At 40.6% G+C, this 22,285-nt stretch overlaps 1 protein-coding gene across 1 annotated transcript in view; it reads left to right on the top strand.

The window, feature by feature from the left end:
• The window catches only part of MBOAT1 (membrane bound O-acyltransferase domain containing 1), a 58,001-nt gene that overhangs the window by 4,359 nt on the left and 31,357 nt on the right, over nucleotides 1-22,285 (top strand). Inside the window, exons 2-3 of the mRNA XM_050891831.1 lie at nucleotides 19,827-19,972; nucleotides 20,512-20,589. Coding sequence (XP_050747788.1) covers nucleotides 19,827-19,972; nucleotides 20,512-20,589 — 224 coding nt within the window. The remainder of the gene's footprint in view (nucleotides 1-19,826; nucleotides 19,973-20,511; nucleotides 20,590-22,285) is intronic.

The raw sequence follows: 22,285 nt of genomic DNA, 5'->3' as shown, positions 1-22,285 counted from the left end.
GCTCTTTTGCTGTCTGACTTCAGTTTTACTTCTACGCTTTCTGGTTTAGCTAGTCAGCCGATGTGTTAGTCCCAAGCCTCTTTGCATGACTTTTCTAATCCACTTTTTGGGCAGTGAAAAGCCAAATAAAAAATTAGCTTTCTAGGAGCTCAACAGACTTAGGCTGGGAACTTTGAAGTTCCTTTAATGGTTGTCAATAGAAGCATTAGAAGATGTAATGCTGAGGAAAAAAGGTAATTTGTTACAGATTGAAGCGAGATAACTGAAGATGGAAGTTCATTGAAGACATAAGTGGGGTTAGTATCTGATTTTTACCTGAAAAAAGCTAGTCTAAGGCAACAGCAACAACTGTCCATGTTTGGTATGAACTGTGCTACTTTTTAATTTCCTAATGCAAGTCATTTTGGAATTGAAAACTCTGGTTTCATTTTGAATTGCAGCAGTACTTGTCAGATTTGACAATGCCTCCCTGCCTGACACCCTCAACTACAAAAAGTAAAGCTGTGTAACTTTTAGTTATTTGAGAAACAGTAAGCAAAAATGAAATTTGAAATCAACATCTTAAAACACATTTATAGAGAGATATTACTTAGATTGCCAAAACCAACTTTAATTTTGATATTTTCTGACTTTTGAATACCCAGATTTTGTAAAACTGTTGTCCTTAAAAGAAATCATTAGCTTTTTACTATAATGCCATGAAGGAAGTAGCACTTGATTTAAAGAACAGAGGCATACTCTTGCTGGCCCTGTTTTGGATCCCCAGTTAAACAGGTGCCTGCAAGGAGGGCAGTTCATAGTGCTCGTGGGCTGCACAGCTTTTCTGTGCATTTAGAGCAAATCCACTCTCTAACTTGTTGCACCCACTTGTGCAAGGCCCAAGATTCTGTATGTTCCTGAGACAGAGGTATAGTACTTTCCAAAGATTAAGGCCGTCTCCAAAGCATTTCGTTCTGTTCAGGTCAGCTATTACTAACAATTGTAATAATACACATTTTCCTCTGTCTTGGAAACACATGCTGCCTTTTTCAACATGTTCTCACTCAGGTTGGCACTGCAGTCTTGAACCTCATGGCTGATGTCTTGATACTATAGGTGTAAATATTTCCACATCCCTTATGCCTTGAAAACAAAGTCTGTCCTATTAAGTTTTTCATTTGGCAAGGGACAAAAGTGCAACTGGAATCAGCCGCTTGCAATTTTCCCCTTTTGAAGCACTTTCCGTCTCATATGTGTTAAACAAGATCTGGAAAAATAAACGTTGAAGTGCGGCATAAAGTTTCCTGAAACCTTTCTCTGCACATTAATCACACCAGCACTGATTTAGTGGTGCTCTGCAGCTATTTTGAGACAATATAAAGTAGTGACGAAGACTCTTGGGCTCCAGCCTAGGGGTCTAGGCACTGAGCACAGAGCTGGCTCTGTGCTTTCAGGGGAGCCCCTGATGCTTAGGATTTACTGCGCGTTCGCCAGCCTGGCACGATATTTAATGCCCTGGCTCCTCCTTGGCTTCTGTTACAGCTCACGAGAATCGGCAGCGCTCAAGGTAGACTTGCCAAACTGCAAGTGGTGCTGGTAATCCCTGGGCAGGGGAGGCTGCAGCGCTGGGCTTGGCATCAGTGCAGAGGTGAATCCAACCTTTTGTACTTGTCCAAAACCATGTAAAAAGTCTGATGTCAATGGGCCGTCTTTCTCTTTTGAGTAAAAAAATCCCTCTGTATATGACCTAGTAGTTACAGGTAACCTCGAGGGTACCAAACCTCATCTTCCTGGATGCTCGGGTAGTCTAGTGAGGGTACTTAAGGGGAGCTTCCAGAAACCCAGGCTTGCTCTTGAAAGTACAGCCTGATGCATACATTTCTACTGTCCTTTACTAATAGTGGGAGTGTTTATGTTAACATGTAGTTTGGATCAGGAGTGCGCTTTGGGAATGCATCTCTTGACTGTCCCACTTAGCACACTTTGTATGTGAAGCGGCCCTGGAGCATCTACACAGGGTTGCTTTCCGAAGGATGCGCCCCAGGAGCCTGCAGTGCTTCAGCTGCTAAAGGGCACACAGCCCGCAGCACCGGAGTTCAGCTCCTCTGAAGTGAGACCCTCCAGACAACGAGTCCCATGAATGTGGGGTCCTCATCCTCAGCTGTATTGCTCTTTAAGACCCACTTCTGCTGCACCACAGCACTTGCTAAGATAGGCATAGTGGAAATCTCTGACCTTCATTTGGTGGTTTCTTCAGAACATAGCACTGGTCAGGCTTGTTTGGTCACTTCTGACAGTGTGGAATCCAGTCCGTTCTGCATGGGGCTCAGCTGGGTCAGCCTGTCCTGCCTCTGCCAACAGGGAGAATGGCATGTGGATAAAAAAGGCCAAGGGGAAACCCTTTGGGTGGTCCTTCCCCAGAGCAAGGTGGGATTTGATCATTCTGCCTTCTTGTGATCTTGATTGGAAATGTTTGTTTTCACTGGACCTTTTTTCCCTGGCTTAAGGCATTTTAAACAGCTTTTGCAAAATCATAGGTGAGCACCGAAGCAAAAACAAAAGCACAAGCAATAGTTTCTGCATAAATGGTTTTTCAGAACTTTTTTTTGGGGGGCTACTTACAGTATGTTGCATCCTTAATGGAGCTGGGTGGGAAATAATTTTTCTGCTGTGTTTTGGGCTTCCCTCATGATAAGAAAATTTCAGGCTTAGAAAAAAAAGAAATCTCAATAATGTGAGGAAAAAAACCTTGAAAACATATTTTTGAATCAAATAAATTGAAACATTTACAAATTCCCAAAGAGTTTGTTCTCAATCATTCCTCTAAGTTTTATTAAAATACCCAAGTGAAAAATAATTTTTAAACCAAAATTTAAATTATTAACTCAACAGCTTTACCAGCTTGGATTTTTTTTTTTTTTTTAACAGGAAATGGTAGTCATTACTCTGAAAACTATTAAAGTTAGTCAATCAGTGTATAGCATGACTGTTGCGATGCTATCTGGTCTTAGACAAAACAAATACTAAATATTAGAACAATTCTTCATTCTTGGTTTCCCTCTTTCCAGATGCTTTGTCCAGGTGGGATTTGAGGACTCTGAACATTTACCTGGTGTTCCTGGGTGATTGGGTGGCTGGAGAACGGGAATTTTGCTTGTGTCCTCATGTGATGCTCTGCAGCATAGTGGGTAGGATGCTGTTTGAAAGCATGCGAGCTACCTACCTAGATGGTTTATGCAAAGGGCAGATAGACCTGAGTGTGTGTGTCTGCCTGGTAAGTCCCAGACAAAAATCTGGCAATCCTATGGAATAGCAACTTTAAAAATTATTGATCAGTGTCAGATTATATTCTGCGGTCTTCAAGTTCAGGGAGTGCGTCAGGCTGGGGATGTCTGAGAGAGAAAAAGGAGGCAAGAAAATACTCCTTTAGATCAGTCTTTTGGATTGCGTGCAGAATACTAAAAAACTAAATAACAATTTCAGGCCAAGAAAGAAACTTCAGCTGCTGGCTGTCATGCACAGGGTGAGCGTTTGCTTTTTCTACAGGCCCTGGTCTTGTGACAAAAGCTCCAATTGGACTTGAGCAATTTCTTCGTTTGTGGTTTCTTGTTCAAGTGCAATTTGGCACTGGTATGCAGATAGGGCAGGAATGGGGAAGGCAAAATGACAAGGCAAAAACCGAGACATTTGAGAACCCCCTGCTCCCAACATTTCTCAAATAACTTCCATGGTTGTTTTCATGCTTATGTATTGGTTTTATTTTAAACTTTTTTTTTTTAAAGGACCACTGAGTGGAAAAGATTTAATTATTAACTCTTACATCTACCTTAAATGACATTATAAACTGGTGAAAGTAGATTTTTTTCCTGTTATCAGTGCAAGGGAGTGTTAAAGAGTAGTACGGTATTGACTTTGTTTATCTCACATGTGCACACACAGAGGGCGGGTTCAAATCACCGACTCCTACGGTTTACAGTAAGTATTTATACCAGCAAATTCCAGCTGATAGATCAATGATTTATCTATTTGAGAGAGAGTTTTAGAATTACTTTTTTCACTCACAAGCGGAGTTTAAGTTGTCTTACATTTATACTTCTTATACAGCAGGGATGTTTTACCAACTATGCTGTATTGAAGGTGAAAAACAAGTGTAGACAAATGGTTTGGAGACAGTGACTGGGAAGTTAAAGGACTTACTTTTTGAATTAAATCCAGTTTTTGATGGCAGCGTTACACATCCACAGTGAGTTGTAGGCACTGTTAGCACCCACAGCTGTTTATGCCTTTGGGTGTATGTTTGTGTTCATGCTAATTCTCTTGAGGCAAAAAAATTGTGGTCTGTAATTGCCACAGCAATGATAACACTGCACTCAGTGTATGGGTGGGTTTTGCCTATTTTATACAAGTATGTTGAAAGTGTAGGCATATTGCTGTGGTACATTGTGAAATATGATAGACTCTTGAGGGAGAAAACATTTGTTTGTTTTTTATTCAGAGAATGTAACTTTAATTTTGTGTTACCTTTATTGCTGCTTCTTTGCTAGGGCGCTAGTTCCCAATTGCAAACGTAACATTGCAGAGAGGAAAATGGGCTCAGCAGTTCGGAAAAAGAAAGTTTTAGAGATGTTCTGCTGATGCTAACCAGTAAATAAAATGAGGATTAGAACAAAGAATGGTCCAGGGCAGAGGGAAATGGGTGACATAAATATGTTTCTGTCCCATTGTAGTTGCTCTTGTCAGTCGAAAGATGATTGTAGCTGTTCTTTGCCATGAAACCAGAACGAAAATATGAACAAGGTAAAAGAGAAAAAATTACAGGGTAGACTTCTTGTCTTAAAGATGCAAAAGCAAAGTGAAGGAACTGGGTTGTTTGCTTTAGAAATGTGGCTGCTAAAAAGAATCAAGGTGAAAGTACACATGAGCAGCATAAATGAAATAGATCTACAACTTCTTCCCTTCTGTCTCCCAATGTTTCTCCACGTGAAGAGAAAAATGTGATAACATTGGAAGGCTGCAGATTCAACAGTGATTAAAATGAAGGTCTTTTTCATGCAGTCCAGAACTGGGCTGTGAAACCCATTTCAACAGGAGGCTGCTAAGGCCAGGGACTTGGCCAGAGCCAGAGTGGACTTGGATGTTTATTTGAAAAACACGAGTATCCAGAGTAAGATACTTAGTAGCGTAAAAGGGAAAGCTTTTGTAAGTTCGTATTCTTTTGCTGGCTCCTTTCAGGGCCCGTCCCCTCTGCAGGCACTGGTTTCTGGCAGCTCTGCCTCTGGTATTGCTGATGCTTTTGGGATCCCGAGTCACTGCTGGCAGTCCCAAGCACGGCTGCTCCCGTTTCGGGTGAGTGGGTCTGCTAGAGTCGTCATCCCCTCCCAGGGCTTGACTCAATGCTGGATTTATTACTTGAGTTTCTTCACATGGTAACACAGCAGGAAGCAGCAGGTCTCTGTAGGGAAGATCAGCCAACGCCCAAGAGAGGTCACTTCTCCAACATCCCACTTTCAAAGAGCCCAAGCTACAGCTGTCCTTCTATTAGTTTATATAGAAAGTAACTGGCCCCTTATATGCTTTGCAATGTACTTCCCTCTTGGTTATCCTCTTACTTGTCTGTTCTGATTTTTAACTGTTGGGGGGGGGTTGTCCATATGCTGAGCATTTCCTCTCTGTTCAGTTCAAGCTGCATGTCTTTAACACTGTATTTGGGGGTTTCGTGATCTGCATATTCTCTTCGAAGAGACTACACCAGCAGGTGTCTGGTGTAGTCTGCCTTCATCCTTTGATAGGGTTCTGACATCCTGATCATCTGACACTAGATCATCCTGATCTAACTTTATCAGTGATATATTTTATGTGCGCCATTACATCAGTTGCCTAACTATCTCAGTCAGGCTTCCTGTTTTTTTGGCCTGGATAGAGTTGAGTCAGGGTCTAAATAATTATTAGGAGAAAATTGATTCTGTATCTGCCTCCTGTTTTTGCTTTTTCTCTGACACTTCAGTTTTTGAGCATAGTCACTAATAAGGGCAATGTAGCAGATCAGTTTAGAAGACCCAAAGTGGCAGGTGTGCCTCTGTTTCCTGTGTCTAGGATTGGGTCTTTGCAATTGCTTGGACTATTTCTGCCTATGAGACTGTGGCCTCATTTATTTGCTGGCAGGTGGAACTACTGGCTTGTGCCCTGGAGAGGCTTTGAGCGGTCAGTGGGGACCCAGGCCCCTGGTCATCCTCTTCCGAGTCCCCTCTCCCTCCTCCTGTATAAAGTATGTACTGCTCATTGCTCGGGCGCCTTCCAGCCTCAGGGAAGCTGAAATGCTACCACACTCTGCACTTCAGTGCTACAGTAACAGCGGGAAAAACTCCCATGTGCATTTTGAGATATCTTAAGTTTGCTAAAAATCAAATCTGAAATGCGTTCTCAAAGTGCTTCTGAGATAGCCAGATGTTAGTGGTATAAAACCTTGCGATAGAGATGGAAATAAATTTTGCCAGCCAGCTGTGCAGATCATGCAATGTCCTAGTTCTTTTAAAGCATGTTTTTTTAGGCTTTATGTGTAAAGGGCTTGTTTGAAAGGGAAGTTATAATTATTTACGCAACTTAAAGGATTGTTGAATTTCTTTTCCATGGCTGTGTTCAAGTTCATAGGGTATTTTGAGAAGAGCTCACTTGGAGTTTCTGGAATTTTGTTGCTGTACTTTGTGTCTTGGACAATAAGTTGCCTGTCACTGCATAGTAGGAGCATCACTGTAATCATTCTAAAATGTAAAAGCATTCTTTTCTTTTTTTTCAAACTGTTAAAGGGGAAAAAATGAGACTTATTCCTGTTGCCTAATGATTGCTGTCCTTTGTAAAGGAAAGCAAGTTAAGTTTCTGCTATTGCTGACTCATAAACATGGCAAGAATATGCCTGGGGAAAAATATAATACTATGGTTAAGTAATACAAATGTGGGTGGTTTTTTTTTCCTCTTGATATGGCAGTTAACTTTGGAAAATATCAGTGTTATAACCCAAAGTTCTGCTGTACTGTATGCAAATAGAAGTATGGAACTCTAGTGGGGAATATATAAAGAAGGCAGCATGCTTTTAATAAGGCAAGGAAATTAAATCTTTTTTCCTCAAATATAGTATAGTGCAAATTGCAAATGAAATTAATTTATAGCAAAATCTAAGTATCTCTTCTTTTTTTTATTGTTTACTTTACATTTCTTTATGCTTATTCACCCACTGACACTTGCTCATGCTGTGTGTTTTCCTGTTAGTTTTTGTTTTGATTTGGTTGCTAAGTTTGAAAACTAGGAAATCTTTTTTTTTTTTTTTTTGGAGAGGGTAACCCCTGGAATTCATTCAGAGCATGACTTTTTGGAAAGGTACTAATGATTTCCAGATATTTTAGTTTAGTGATGGTTGAGATGTTTGACTTGCGCCAATTCCTGAGCGCTTGTCATCTCCAAGTTACTTGTTTTCAATAGTGTCTAAAATTAAGCACCTAAAATTAGACATGCTCCAAAGCTCAGCTTCCAGAGATATTTGCTGTAGATGTAAGATGCTTGTAACACAGGCATAACTAAACAGCTGGGGCTACGTTCTTGTCGTCTTGCATGGTTCAAGATCCAAAATAAATGAGCATGAAGTGAGCGTGCTGCAAATTCTGAGCAGAAATAAGGAAAGAAAAAACAGCCACAACAGGATATTGTAGCTGTACATGTTTTATTGGTGGCTTCTCTTCCTGCCACAGCTCTGAAGGGATTAAAAATAAGTCTGCAGCCCACATGAATGAAGGTTAGATAAACACATCTTATATTAAACAGCATAGAGCAATAATTTTACTTTTAAACTGTAGAACAATAGGGAAGAGCAGTATTTTATGGCTGTGAAATCTCACGATAGTGAAAGCGAGTATCTGAAGTTGGCAGTTACAGAGGCTTGCTAATTCTACACAGTCACTGTTACAGCAAAGAAATGAAACAAAGATAATTGTGCTTGAATTGAAAAAAAACCCCATACACAGCTCTTTGGAAACAGGCTGAAAAATGAAGAAAAAAGCTATCTAGAAAATTTGCTTGCCAGCAGAATCAAGGGCCACAGTGGAAATGGGGGACTCTGCAAGCAACTGCAGAATATAAAGTTTTCGTTGTTTATGGAAGCAAAGAGAGTGAGTTACTAACTGTTATGTTTGCAAAGATAACTGCCAAAATATAAACTGATTTTCCCAGTCAAATAAATGGCTCTGACTAAAGCTTACTACTAAAAAAGGTGGTTCTGCATATATTTCCTCTCCTTGTGCCATGCTGCTTTTTCTTCTCTTGTGAAAAAACTCTCAATTGTGCATTTGCACAGGTTGAGCTGATTGAAAATTAACTCTACAGGAAAAAAAAAAAAAAAATCTGAGCAGATTCACTGCAGATTTTCCCTGGCCCTTACTGATGGCTTCCCAAAATCTTTGTGTATCCTCTTCTGCCTGCGAGGGAGTTCCATGTTGAGAGGTAGCTGGGAATATTTTCTGTACCTCTTTTAGCAAATTCTGTGGCTCTGCACTGTTGGAAAGGGTATGGTGGCACCCTGAGATCTGTGCCCCTTATTGTGCTAGGTTGGAGCGTGGGCAGAACAACATAGAAGAACATCTTCACCTCTCCATGTTGATGTACCCTGAAGTGACGTTTTTAAGATCAACTGAAAGCATTTTCTTTGTTGTTCACAAGGGTTTTCCTTCCCTTCTTCTGCAAGTGCTGTTACTGGGTGTTTCTGAGATGCAAAACTGCTTAGACAAGGAAGAGGACAGGAAGAACTGAGGTTTGCAGCACCTGCTTGCGGAAGCAGGAAACCGGGTGTGTTTGGCTACGCCCATCATGTAGGAGCATTTTTACCCTAAAACTCTTTCACCCATATCTGGCAGTAGATATACTAGTAATTTTCTTTCAGAAGTGCTTCCTGATTGGCACTTCTCCCCCCCCCCCCCAGCTCTATTTCAGGCACTTGAAGTGGGCTTAGTTTATTGCAGAATACCAGCTTCTGGAATATGATACCATTTTACGGTGTCTTTAAGTGGTAAACCAAAAAGTGGAGCACCAGGAACTGTGGGTCATTTTTGAAAGTTTCATTTCTTGCAACTAAATGGAAGTCCAGAGATTTCTTTTTGCTTCTGTTAAAGGTAATGCATGTAGTATGGCTACTGTTCATCTTTGTAAGTCTGCAGTGTAGATTTCTACATCTAAATTTACTCATCTAGATTACTTTTATAGTAGAAGTACCTGTTGTAGACTTGTGGTTTAGGATTAGATGAATTGCAGCCTAGAATTGCCTTTTTTCCCCATTGACAATAGAAGAAATTTAGGTGGACTAGCTCAGATATCGACATCAGTGTTAGGACAGATAAATTCTACCCCTTCCTCTAGCAAAGTCCTTGCATAAATTTTTAAAGCATGTCCTAATACGCTCATTTTTACAGTGCCCTTATTTTAAGTTACTATGAGCATGACTGAGCATTTAAATACAGGATGTTCCAGATTTTAGATGTGTAAGGGCCTAATAAATTCTTATATAATACCCTTGTGATGTCTGAAAGGTTTAGTCTTTGATCAAGCCACTTAATTCCAAGGATAATGTACCTAAATTTAACACAGTGCTGACAGTTTCTACAGTGGGGAAAAAAAGGCCAACTTTCTTTTGGTTTAGAATAACTTGTGAAGTTGGCACTTTTTTTCTCTTACTGATGTTTGTTTCGTTCTGTTGTGTGCACTTACTGGGATATCACTGGGATAACGTGAACAAAACTGCTCTGTTTGTATTGGTGTGTATTTTTAAAGACCACTGACACATTTTTCTATAGAAAAGGAACTGAAAATAGAATTGCGCAGACATTGCAACAGCAATAATGGGGCAAGTTATTTTAGATGTGCCAGTTCCCATTCTAGTGAAGGATTGCACTCTAAGCCTACTGTTTTATTTTTAAATTGGTAAATATGTGCAGGCGCAAGGCTTTCATCTGGCCTGAAAGTTAAGCGTGTTTCTGAATTGGGACTTTAGAATCATTGCTATAAGGATCCTGCCATTCCTACATTCATGCAACTCCCGTTGGTATTTGAGGAATATAATTTACATTGAAGCCACAGAAAGATGTGTCAGCGGGGTGGCTGGGTATACACACATATGTCTGTATTGTCTTCCTTCTTTGCATTTTGAATAAATCAACTATGTACTTAGGTCAGTTACATAGACAAAGTGAAAAGGTGTTTGACTTGCTGTGCTGTGTTCTAAGTTTTTAAAAACTAAACCTTTAAATCTGGGGGGAAAAATGCAGATCTACGTTGATGCTACTCTTAGCACTGCTACTTTGAAGTTATTTACCGAAGAATACAAAAGTAGAAACCAGACTGAAATCTCTGGAGCAGTTAGTGCTTGATGCTGGTGAACTCGAGCTGGATCATGCCTGATGAAACCTGTCTCGGTCCTGCTTCTTTTTTGTTGCTGACCCACTGTCTGTGGGGGATGAGGTGATGGTGTTGGAGAGCAGGGCCTAGGCAACGCTCTTGAGAGGTTGTGTGAAAATAATTGTTTGGGGTTTGAGAACACTCATCAGGTCTGAAAAGACCAGTTGGGAGCAATATCTATTATCCAAGAATTCATTGCTGAGAAAAAGATGGGTAACTGGTGTATTTAACTAATGATTATGAAAACTAAGGATCCAAGCTCCAGTTAGTTGCTTCAGCCCTACAGGTGGCAAAGAAAGGGGGGAAGCAGTGCTGTGGTGTCCCTGCCATGGGAGGTTCCTAGAGTTCTAGGGTCTTTCAGAGGCAGCTTTGCAGGCACTCAAGTCTCTGCTTTGTTGTCTTTTACTCTTCTGGAGTTGTTGTTTTCCTTGTTTCTGTTCATTTTCACTTCAACATCTGTCTCCTAACTTTACATATGCTTAAATTGGGTCTTCCGAGTGGGCCCTGTGAGAAGAGCTGGAGTGATGGAATAATGTGATGATAAGGTCAGTCTGTTCCCTCTGCATCAATATGAATCTATGCATAAGCAAGGAGGGTAGGTGGTACAAGATGCCATCTTTTCTATGAGAAGCACAAGATCCCAGTGACTTCCTGCTTCCTGGGGAAGTCTTTGGAAAAGCAAGGCTGGTAGTCCTGGTGGGGGTTTTTTTGCTGTTAAAATTCCCGTTTGGATAACGACATTTCACTCCTCTTTTTCTTTTTCTCATTAAAATATCCTCTATATTCTGACCTGCTGGCTGTAGTTCTGCTTTTAGATGTGTCTGCCATGTTATACCATGCGATACTATACCTGCACAGAGGTATGTCAAATTATTCTTTTTAAAGTACTCTTTTTGGGTTAAAGATACTGTAATTAGTGTGCTACCTCACTGCTGAGTCATCTGAAGAAATGAGGCAGCTCTCCTAACAACCTGAAGGCATTCTGGTTTACAAAAACCACCTGAATGACTAAAGGCTCCAGCTCGTTTGATTTTACTGCTGCTTCTATTACAGGTAGGAATTAGGACTGGCTATCTCAGGTACAAGGGAGTTTCATCATGCTATGTTTTGGCATTATTCACTGGGAGAACAGTAGTTACTGAGTTACAGGTAGTGGCAGAACATTGCTGCACATAAATGATCACTACTTAAACATCTGTTCAACATACAGGGTCATTACAGTTCAATGTAAGAGCTGTTGACAGCAAGCTAAAGCTGTATTTGGATCAAGTCCACACGTTAAATTTATCAGCCATCAAAGGCAAATGTATGGGTGTGTGACTTAGCATTATGGTGTAGATTTGACTTCTCAAGCTTACTTTTGTAACCTTAAATGTTTTTCCTTTGAAATTTCTGATGACTCAGGGTTTAATCTGTTCTATAGCTATATTTGTGTGTCCTGCTAGTGATTATTCTACTAGTGGCTTCATAGAGGTAATCCAGAAAGAACATCTGTTTCAAGTTTATAGTCTAAATCATGGAAGGATATTTGACCCTATTAGTAGGGAAACAGCAGAATTTACCCAGGAAAACAGCACAACAGGTCAAAACACTGTCAATTTGGCATATTCTACTTTACCAACTCCATATTCCGCATGCAACAGCAACAAAAAAGCCAGGGCTATGAGAACTTAGTGCTGCTTCTGAAGAGGACAATAATCTTAAATTAGTCATGCATACACACTTCTCTCTCTCTTCCATGAGAGAAATTCTATTTTCAAACCTTTACTTCTGTCCCCTCAAAGTCTTCCACAGGACTCCTACAACACAAAGTCAGAGAAATTAGTTGTTTCAGTATGATATTGGAGATGTGACTCTTCAGTAGTCGTATCGGTATTTCCCCAATGTGAATGAATTTGTCTCCTCTCTGATCCATGCTGTTTGCAATTCACAGTACCTGGCTGTGGGCAGAAAATACAGCATCTTGCAAGTGACAGTCAATTCCGATTTCTTCACAAACGCCTGTTTGTGCTGGCTCTCGGTGCACTGAGTTCTGTGCAAAGCGATACCACTGTGGGCAATAAGGGGAGCTGCACAGATGCTGTTACACGAATCCTTTTCCTTCGTGGAAGCCTAAGTCAAAATTCTAGCAGTGGGAAACTTGACATGGTTTCTGTGATATCGCCCTCCATTTTGGGGGTGTTTGTCCCCTCCCTGTGTAGAGCTAAGTGGTCTTTGCAGAGAATATTTGTCCTTATGGTTCATAAAAATAGTCTGGAAGATCAAAATATTTTGAAAAATTTCAGTAAGTATCAGATATCTTTGAGATGATCTGATTAAAGAATATTCCATCTCTCATTCTTAACACACCCATTTTAAATATCACAATTTGGATGTTACGAAATGCTATCATAACAGCAGGTCTATTTTTCAACATCAAAGTAGAAATGTCTCCAGCAAAGTGAACTTAAACATGTTGTTTGCCAGCTGTCTTTGGTTATAAGTGCAAAATAATCTTTTAAACGGAGAAAACAAGTTATTGCACTTCTGTAGTTTTTGCTTTATTCTTTGCAAGAAAAACACCATCCTGGAAGATGGGGCTGATCTCTGGCAAAGGGGAATGCTTTATTATGGCATCCCCTTTCCAAAATACTACCCAAGCACTGTTGGACTCCACCAACAGTGGTTTGACTTGAGAAGGAGTTGCTGTTGCTGTCAGCAGTTTCCATTAACATGGTTCCTTATGCTTTTCCAAATACTGAAAACAGCTGTTTGGTGATCTGTGGTAAGTTAGGGAATAGAGAAGAAATTCTAATTTACCAGATAAAAACCTTGTAGCAGCCTGCTAAACTAGTGCTCAGTAGCTCATTAGTAGATAGCAGCAAATACAGAGTATCTTGACCATTGGCTACAACTTCATCTTTATACTGAGCCACTGTGGGAGGCCTCTGTTCATACACTTTCTTTTGTTCAGCAGATGAAATGCAGATTTAAAGCCTTATTCTCTCATTTAGCTGGTAAGCACAAGGCCTGGAATGAAAGTAGAGGTATCTTCTGCGGTATCTATAATCTGAGGACAGTCTGCATCATCTGCTGCACATTGAAGTGGGCATGGACCTGGATGCTAGCTCGGAATATTCTGGCAGCCTGGCTGTGCCGTAACACACTTGTATGTCTGTCTGTGAACATGTATGAAAGCGCAACATGCCTGGCTTTTGTCCAAAGATTGTGTGCTGTGGGGAACACATCAGCACCTTGTCATCCAACAAGTGACAAGTTAGCAGTGTGATTTCTCATAGTGATTTTCATAGTGAATGAATGATAGCATTAATAGGGATTTTGCTTACAGAGGACTGTCCAGTTTCGGTAACGGACTTAATTGCCATTTGGAGTTTGGAGAGAACTGCGTGGTCAATTTGTTATATCCTCCTAGATTTTTGGAAAGTGAGATCAGTTTTTTCTGCTAGTGTAAGGGAGGAAAAAAGTAGTAAAGGAAAAGCAAAGTATTTTTGTGGTCAAAACAGAATGTGGAATTTTTCTTCCTGATACTTAACTATAAGGAAATGTTAAAAGCATTGAAATAACAGGCTACATGCTTAATCTTACTTATCATTTCTTCCTAGAGTGTGATCTAGTAACCCTCAAATGTCTATTACCACTTCTTTAAATAGGGAGATTTGCAAATGCCAGGCTTGTGGGATGAGGGGAATTGAAACTTCCTGAAGGGAGTGATTAGTAGCCTACGCTGAACTATGGTAAGCGGTGACCAAGACTATTTGTGATGATTTGGTGGAAGGGTATAAAGCCAGGTTTTGCCTCCTCTTGTATTTTCCAATTCCCATCTCAAGAACTTCTAGCTAGGAAAAGCACTTTCCATTTTCTCCATGTAAGATTTTGGTGGTTTTTTTCAGTCATTTTCCAGTGCACCAAAAAACACATTTATCTGTCTCCTTCTGGAAATGCGCTATGGCTCCATGACTTTCATGTTAGAGGAATTTGACAAATTTCTACTTTTTTTTAGCCTCCACCATGGAGCCAGTTTGTCCCCAGAACAAAAGGTGATAATTGTTTCCACTCAGTGTTATCGGCAATGGGCTCACGTCCTCCAAATGCTGAGATTTTGAGAGACACGTATTTAATGACAGATATTTGGAACTTCTATTTTGTGACTTGCCAACTGGCTGTTGCCCTTAAAAGTGCCCACCTGCAGTTGGTTAATGGGACCCAATAAAAGATACAACAAAAAGTTTTATGATTTTCCTCTGAGAATGGCTAGGAAGTTGAAGAGATGACTTTCCCATGTAATATGCCCTGCTTGTTGATGGAGATGACTGAAAAGGTGACTCCAGATGCCTGGGAGTTAGGGTTTCCCCTTCCTACAGTACCAGTCCAACATTTGCCAAGTTGGTTTCACCCTATTAAAAATGGGAGAAGGTGCAAAGGCTTGAGGCAGATGGAACTAACCTTTTATGTACTTCGAGGGCTCTGATTTAGCATAATAGTATAGGGGGATCGTGAAACCATTATGTTTGGTTATTCTTGTGTCAATATCATAGGTGCTTGGTTGGTTGGTTTGACCTGACTGCTAGCTTTGTATAAAACTCAGATTTTCAGTCTAAACATCACTTTGAGCTATTGTTACTACAGAATTTGAATGGATAAAGGGAGGAACTACAGTTTATTGTTTTTTCTTGTTGTTCATACCTGGTGTTTACATGCTTTGGATCCATCTGGCCTTTTAAAGTTGAGATTATTAGATATTAAAGAATTCCTTAACCAGACAACAATAACTATCAGCCCAGTTGGGCTGGAGCTGTTCCAGATTTTCTCTGTCTCCAAAAGTGCAGTTATCTTGTTTCTGCATTGCAAGGCTGTCTTCAGCTGGCTGTGACTCAGATACAAGTCTTCAGATGTTGGTGCAGGATACTGTGATGAGACTGCCTTTCTGTCTTCCAATATTTAATCATGGAAAATGAAAGGAAGATAGTATCTTGTTTTGGCAACATATCATGTGCTCTGATTCCTGGTTTTATTACATCTTACTTGCTAGACCATGCAAGAAAATGACTGTAAAAAGCAAAGGTGTTTATTTTCTGCTAGCAGAGTTGAAACCAGATGTGAAAAAAATTTGATGGCCACACTGAATAGATGTGACTAGCTAAAAACATGGGTTAAATGACTTCTAATGGTGGGTCAGAATGAGAAGGGTTAATTCTCATATAATGTTTTTTCTGTTTCCATGTTATTTTTGTGTGGACACCATTCATCAATGTTCAGAAGCCCTCAATTTACTGTTTACAAAGTGTTTTTAGCAACAGTGGAAATAGCCAAAAAGGAATAATATGAACTCTTTCCTCTTTGGGAAGGGAAAGGGAGGAAAGTGTGACTGTTACTTCACTTGTGATGCAGTGCAACATTTCTTAAAATCTTAGGCATCTGTTTACTTAGGTACCTTAAATATGTAGAGTGAAGAATAAAATTCATGTTAAATGGAATGCAGTAAAGTCACTGTCAGATGAACTGACAGTCTTCGTGTGTATGCATGTGAATGCTGCATGTGTTTAAAATGTTACATATAAATAACTAGAGGTGGTAATCATATGAAAAGCTATCATATCCCTCTATTACTCTGTGGAGAACAGACCAGATCTGGTCTGGTACCAAAATTAGTGCTCAGTTTTAAATACGGAGTTCCACCTGCCAGGCGGAACAAATTTTCTCAGCACTTGGAAAGGAGGTCCCCAGTTTTACTGGTGTCTTGACATTTCTCTTACATTCCCCAGACCCAAGAAACAAACAACCTCCCTCCCTTTCTTTGTGATAGGTTATAGTAAAGAAAAGATTTGACCTGGTTTATCCACACTTTCAGTTTTGGCTCAGGTAAACTCAGAAGGGATTGATCTGCAGAAGATTCTGCAATTGCTTAGCACCTCTAAAAGTCAGTCTTGCAGTAGACTATGTACTAGACCGTGCAGTGAGCTCTGTGCAGCTAAGTTTGATCTTCAAACTGAACCCCACAGAAATCAGAGGTCCTCTTTGTGCATTCAGATTCTAAGTGCAGGCTTATAGGTGAACAGATAGAAGTAGTATTCTCCAATATTATTCCCCAATGGTTTTGTCCAACAGGTACCAAATACCTCATGGATAACAGAAAGGTTTTATCAGTAATTGTTGATTTACCTGGCTTTCTTGTTCATTGGTATCCCTCTCCCAAACCCTCTGCTGATGAATCCTTTAAAACTGATCATGTTGTTTGTAATGTGTATGTGTTACTGTAAATACACAAAAAAAAAAACAACCCTGAAAGCCTTAAGGGTAGACAAAGAAAAACAAATGCAGCATGTTGTGTTTAGAGGCAGTGCTGTCTGTCAGAAAAACATGGTCATGGGGGAAAGGAACCTGGAAAGCTGCCGAACAGCTATGGTGATTGCAGTTCAGAAGGGAGGGCAAAGGCATGAATGTTCTCAGCCAGTGAGCAAAAGTCTTCTCTTTCTGCATTTCAGACTGCATTTTTTTTTGTGTCTGGGAGTTGATCTCCCAAGCAGTGCATCGGGTGCAGCCTTCTTACTTCTTTTATGCTGTTGTGGTAGGTCACGTGATGTTCAAATGACACTCAGGAATCCTGATGTATGTTTGTGCCTCTTTGACACCATCACTGTCATTTACGGATCCTGAAAAGAAAGGTTAATCTTTAGATTTTTGAATCATATCTGTAACTTTTAATGATGTGTTGTAGCCATTCCTCTTTAAGGCACTTTCTAGCTTAATTCAGTACAAAAAGGGTAAATGAAAACTAGTATTCTGAGATTATTGCTTGCTGAGTACATTGGATCTGTGATGTTTAGCTGCTCTGCAGAAACAACCGTCATAAATTGAAAGCTGATTGAAATGTAAGGCTAGCGTGTACTTTTGCTTTTATACTGGTACAAAGATTTACGCTAACTCCTACAAAAACAGCACGGAGAAGAAATTGTCTTGGTTAATTTCTACAACAAAATGAAGATGTGATAGTGGCACGGTTGGTGTACCCGTGCTAACTTTAATCCAAGTAGCACAGGTAACACATGCTCAGAGGAGTTGATAGTGTAGGCAAGCAACAGCATATGTATGGAAGGCTGCTGTGCTGTCGTGTACTGTATGTTAGCTTGTGATGAAGTCTCTGCTGCTTTGCTTTCTGCTGCTGCTGTGGTTACCTGCCTTAGTTATGTAAATGCTGTTACAAGTGTGTCTGCCATGGGATATTGCACTTTCGTTTTGCTCTGTGTGTGAACCTCTGAAGTCCCGGCATCTTTAACATCTTGAACTGAACATACAAGAACTGGATGAAAGTAAAAAGCAAGCGCTTGCTTATCTTGATGGTTTTTACTGGTGTAAAGCTTCCATGAGTGACGCTGCACAGAAGGAGGTATTGTCTTTTAAACAATCAGCCACATCAGGTTTCTTGGAGTCTCTGCACTTTCCGTCTTTATACTGAATCAGAGGGGCTCTGCATGCCACAAAGTTGAGCTGCACTGGATGCACTAGTATGAGCCTAAGTGGGAGCAGGCTGAGGTGGGATGAAGGTTCACTGAATTGTCATTGATGAATTGGCATCCATCAGTCTTGGGAACGTGCTTAGAAAGGATGCAATCAGAGCAGCCCTGTAGGGGATGTCCTCTCTTCAGCCATTTCTGCCGTACCTCAGGCTGTGGAAGGAGGGGAGGGAGGAGTTAATGTTTTGAGTGTAACTGTACGGTAATAGACCAGATGAGAGTTTGGGATTTGTACTACAGCATCTGGGTTTTGTGATACCAGTGCAATTTTGTTCTCTTACTTTTTAAATCTTTCATGGAAAATAAGAATTGTCTTATTTAAATAAAGCGTAAAGTATTATCATAAGAAGACATTGCTAATTACTTGCTTTTGGATGTATTCTATGATACCGTCTGTTATAAATACTGGTTGCTTACATGAACAAGAAATAAATTGATATTGTCTCTGCTCCAAAGAACTAAAATTCAGCATATCTAAGTATTTAAATTATTGCATTATTCTATTGCATGGCTGCCTGCATCATTGAAATAAAGGAACTGCAGCAATGTAGCCAACAAACCTTTAATAAAAGCATTTGCTTGAACAGCACCATGTTGGATATAGTCCACCAGAATAAAAGCAGTTTGGGGCTGTAGTGTCTTGTTAAACACATTGTAAATGTTTTTGACAAGAAGCCTGGCTGAATCCAACCACTTCTGGACAGCCAGCACATCAGAGCATTTCCAAGTGAGATATATCATCCTGTCCTGGACTGATAGCTTTGGATAATCCTCTAATCTAAGTGATTGCTTAAATGTTGCAGCCTATTTAGTTTTACTCAGTCTAGGATGACTTGCTGCTGGAGAGCTCGGAGTGAATTTTTCTTTTTTTAAAAAAAAAAAAGGACTGCAGCTGAATAAATGAATTTAACTCCAGCTGTCTAGGGACCAGGCTGGACTTATGGATGTCGTATCCTAATGCTATACTGGTCTGTTAGGAGACAGCTCCTGAGCTCTGTTGTTCCTCTGACTTCTGGGATTTTTGCTGAGGCTGTCAAAGAGAAGCTGACTTGAAGAAGGCAGCTTGGTGTTGGTTTTGCTCTGAGGACACTGAAGCTTTTGCTTGTCCTTGTGTTTGAAAGGAATAGCCTCTAGTCATGGACTGCTTGCCCTCTGCATATACCTGTCTTGTGTTCCCAATGCCATTGCTACCTCCTTACAACAGGGCCAAAGTGCTTACCACGCTCTATAGAGACATGCAGTAGCCAAAGAACAATTTTTCTTTAGCTGTCTGTGTGATGGTAGAGCAAAGTTGTTTTCTTTGCACTCTTGAACTGCAAAAAAATGGTAAGTTGAAAGGCCTGCTTGGAGGATGCTGTGGAGTGGAGCATTTCGGCTAAGAAGGCTGTCCAGGTATTGCTTGTGAAACAGTGTCACATCAGAACTGTTGATTTTGCCCTTGTTTTGGTGTTTGTGGAGAAAGTCAGGTGCCGGGGCAATACTTCAGAGTCCCAGTCTGCTTCCCGGCCTCTGCCTCCCACCAAGAGGACAGAGAGAGGGGTGACGTCCCCTGCACCTGGGTTGGGCTGGTGTGCCAGTGCTGCTGGCAGCAGAGCAGAGCCCTGCCCCGGGGAGAGTGAGAACTACACAGAGCCCACCCATACCACGCGTAGCTGGAGCCTGCTCTCCCTCTTGTCTGAGTTTTTGGGGGGCTACATGCTTGTTTAATCCCTTCTGTCGTTGGCCAAAGTAAGTTACCGCTTGGGCTCACAAGTGAGAATGCTAAGAAACAAAAGATTCATTACTCTCGCATTTCCCCCCCCCCTTTTCCTGGCTCCAGTCTTTATTGTTCTGAGAATGGAGAGACTCCTTCCCTGCCTCCTTCAAGAATCACAACCACTTTTTGTTTTGTTTTGTCTTTTACAGATCAATTTTGTAGCCTGTCAACTGTTTGCACTTTTGGCTGCGTTTTGGTTTCGTATTTACTTGGGTCCCAGTCATGCCAGCTCTGCTGTTCGCCATGCATTTGCCACCCTTTTTGGAATATACTTTGCTGTCTTCTGCTTTGGGTGGTGAGTATTTAGTCACCATGTAGACAAGGCTTGGGTAAAAATATTTTTAAACTTCATATCAGCTTTTCTGGATTACATCTTTTTAGTCTTAAGGCACTTCCTATGCTATCCTAAAAAAAAAAAAAAAAAATAAAATTCCTAACCAGCATAACCATCCCAAACCATCAGAGTAAAATGAGCCGTGAAAGTATTTGTAAGGGAAGTATTTAATCTGTGATGTTTGTTCTGGAAGTTAAAGCCACACCAGTCTGCTGTGAAGATACCTCTTTTGGAAAAGATGCATCCATTTTGAATGTGCACTTTAAGCCAGGCTGCTCTTTCTCTCAATGAAACACATTGAGAATATCTTGTCAATAAGTATTAATCTATGTTGGATATTCAGGCTATAAAGATGTCATTGTGATAATCCTTGTTTACTGATACCCTGATATGACATCACATTTATGTCGTTTACATGGAAAAATATTCCCTCGCTCTGAAATGCCAGCCCTTCCATGTCATGTAGAAATTATCTAAATACTCACTTTGTTGTCTTCAAGGTATTCCATTCATCTTTTTGTCCTGGTGATGATGAACTATGGCATTATGAATATGGCGAGTATTCCCAACATCCACAGGTGAGCTGATGTGGCTGCAAGTCTGGAGCTACCCCTCTGACAACTTCTCTCCTTTCATGGAGAAGTATGAGGGGTTTTTAGGACCACCTTCTCTTCTTTCCCGCTTTTCTTTCCCAGTTACTTGCAGGAGCTTTGTTCATTCAGTTACAGAAGCAACTGTAATCTCAATTTGTGGTTTTTGCGTTGATATATTGCATTTCCCTACGAAATTGCTGGCCTCAAAAGCTGGCTTTTGCAGGCTTAATAATTTATGCCTAAATCTCTGGTTTCTTAAACATAATGAAGTCATATTCTCCTTGGTCTTGTGTCCTTGAGGTTGGCTTTTGATAATCCTTTTTAATGTGTTTTCCCCCTTGCTGTTTGGCCTTTAGGTATTTTCCACTTATTCTTGAGTTAGGTAGTTCAAATAAGGTCACTGTGGCAGCTTAACTTAATGATCTACGAAATTAAGTCTTGTGTTTGGTACTGGGCTTTGAGCTTGAAAAAGTAGAAAGTACCAGAAATGTCATTGCTTTGGAGCAGAAGCTTATGGCATCATCATGAGAAGTTCTCCACCACGGGATCTTTCTTTTCCCTATACAAATGTCTCAGAGGAAGGAGGACACCTAAGACTCCTAAAGTGCTTTATCAAATGAGTGCCTTCCTAGCCAAAAGACAAAAAGTGCTTTCATACGAAAATGAAAACTACATGGTAGTTATAACTGCTTCTTTCACTGACTAGAGGAAGTTCATGTGGAAGAACTTCTCTGCTCAGTCACTGAGCCTTCTCGTGTGGGTACCATACTCTCTATTAGAGGTCAGCACGTGGGAGTTTTTAAAACTGCGTAGGTGGAGTCGTTTGCTTCCCATCAGTCTGCACAAATAGGAATTTTCATTTGTAAAACTGCTACTTTATAGCAGGCTAGAAGGACAAGCTGGCAGTTCTTCCCACTTCTTTACTTTTGTGTTGGTCTCCCTAACAACATGTGCTTTGTACTGTGGTTTGGTTTGGGTGTGTTACAGGTGATTTCTGTCTCTACACTGTGTGACTGTTTCTGTAGCTGCTGCTGAGTGCTCACATCCACATCAGTCTGGGCTGGGGAACAGAAACCCTTTATTCGCTTGTCTTCAGGGCCAGGGCTGTCTGAGGATCTGATGCTCAGATAATCATCTCCCCTCTTCTTTATAACTCCCTGAGGCGACTCCTCTCTAATATCCAGTTACTTATGTCTTCCTAGACAAGTTGAGTTGGTGGTAGGGAAATGGGCACAGTTGCAACAGGAAACCCCCTCACTCTTATTGTTTAGCCAATTAGTCACAATAGGAAAAATAGCTGTATACAGCAACACAAATTAAGCCGGTTCATATAATGTCGCCCACTGCTGCGAGATAGTCATGTGTTGATTTGAGTCAATGTGAAATAGCAATCCAACATGCTGAAAAACCTTAGGAGGGCTGGGAGGATTGGTTTAGGACTCTTCTACTGTATTCCACACTAGCCATAGCAGTGTGACTCAAAGTACATCCACATTATTAATTTTGGCAAAATAACAGTGTATTCAAGCTGCTTGAGAATAAGCTTGAAAAACGCCAGTTTAAGGGCTGGACCTGTTCATACAGGGGGCCTGTAAGAGCATTGGATCCTTCATAGTGAGGCTCCAAAACTTGACTTTTTTCCCCCCAAAACTCAAGTGGAAGTGAACAAATGAAATAAAAA

This window comes from Gymnogyps californianus, chromosome 2 (assembly GCF_018139145.2).
Source record: "Gymnogyps californianus isolate 813 chromosome 2, ASM1813914v2, whole genome shotgun sequence".
In the NCBI taxonomy this organism is placed as follows: domain Eukaryota; kingdom Metazoa; phylum Chordata; class Aves; order Accipitriformes; family Cathartidae; genus Gymnogyps; species Gymnogyps californianus.
This window is presented reverse-complemented; position numbering and strand designations above follow the sequence as displayed.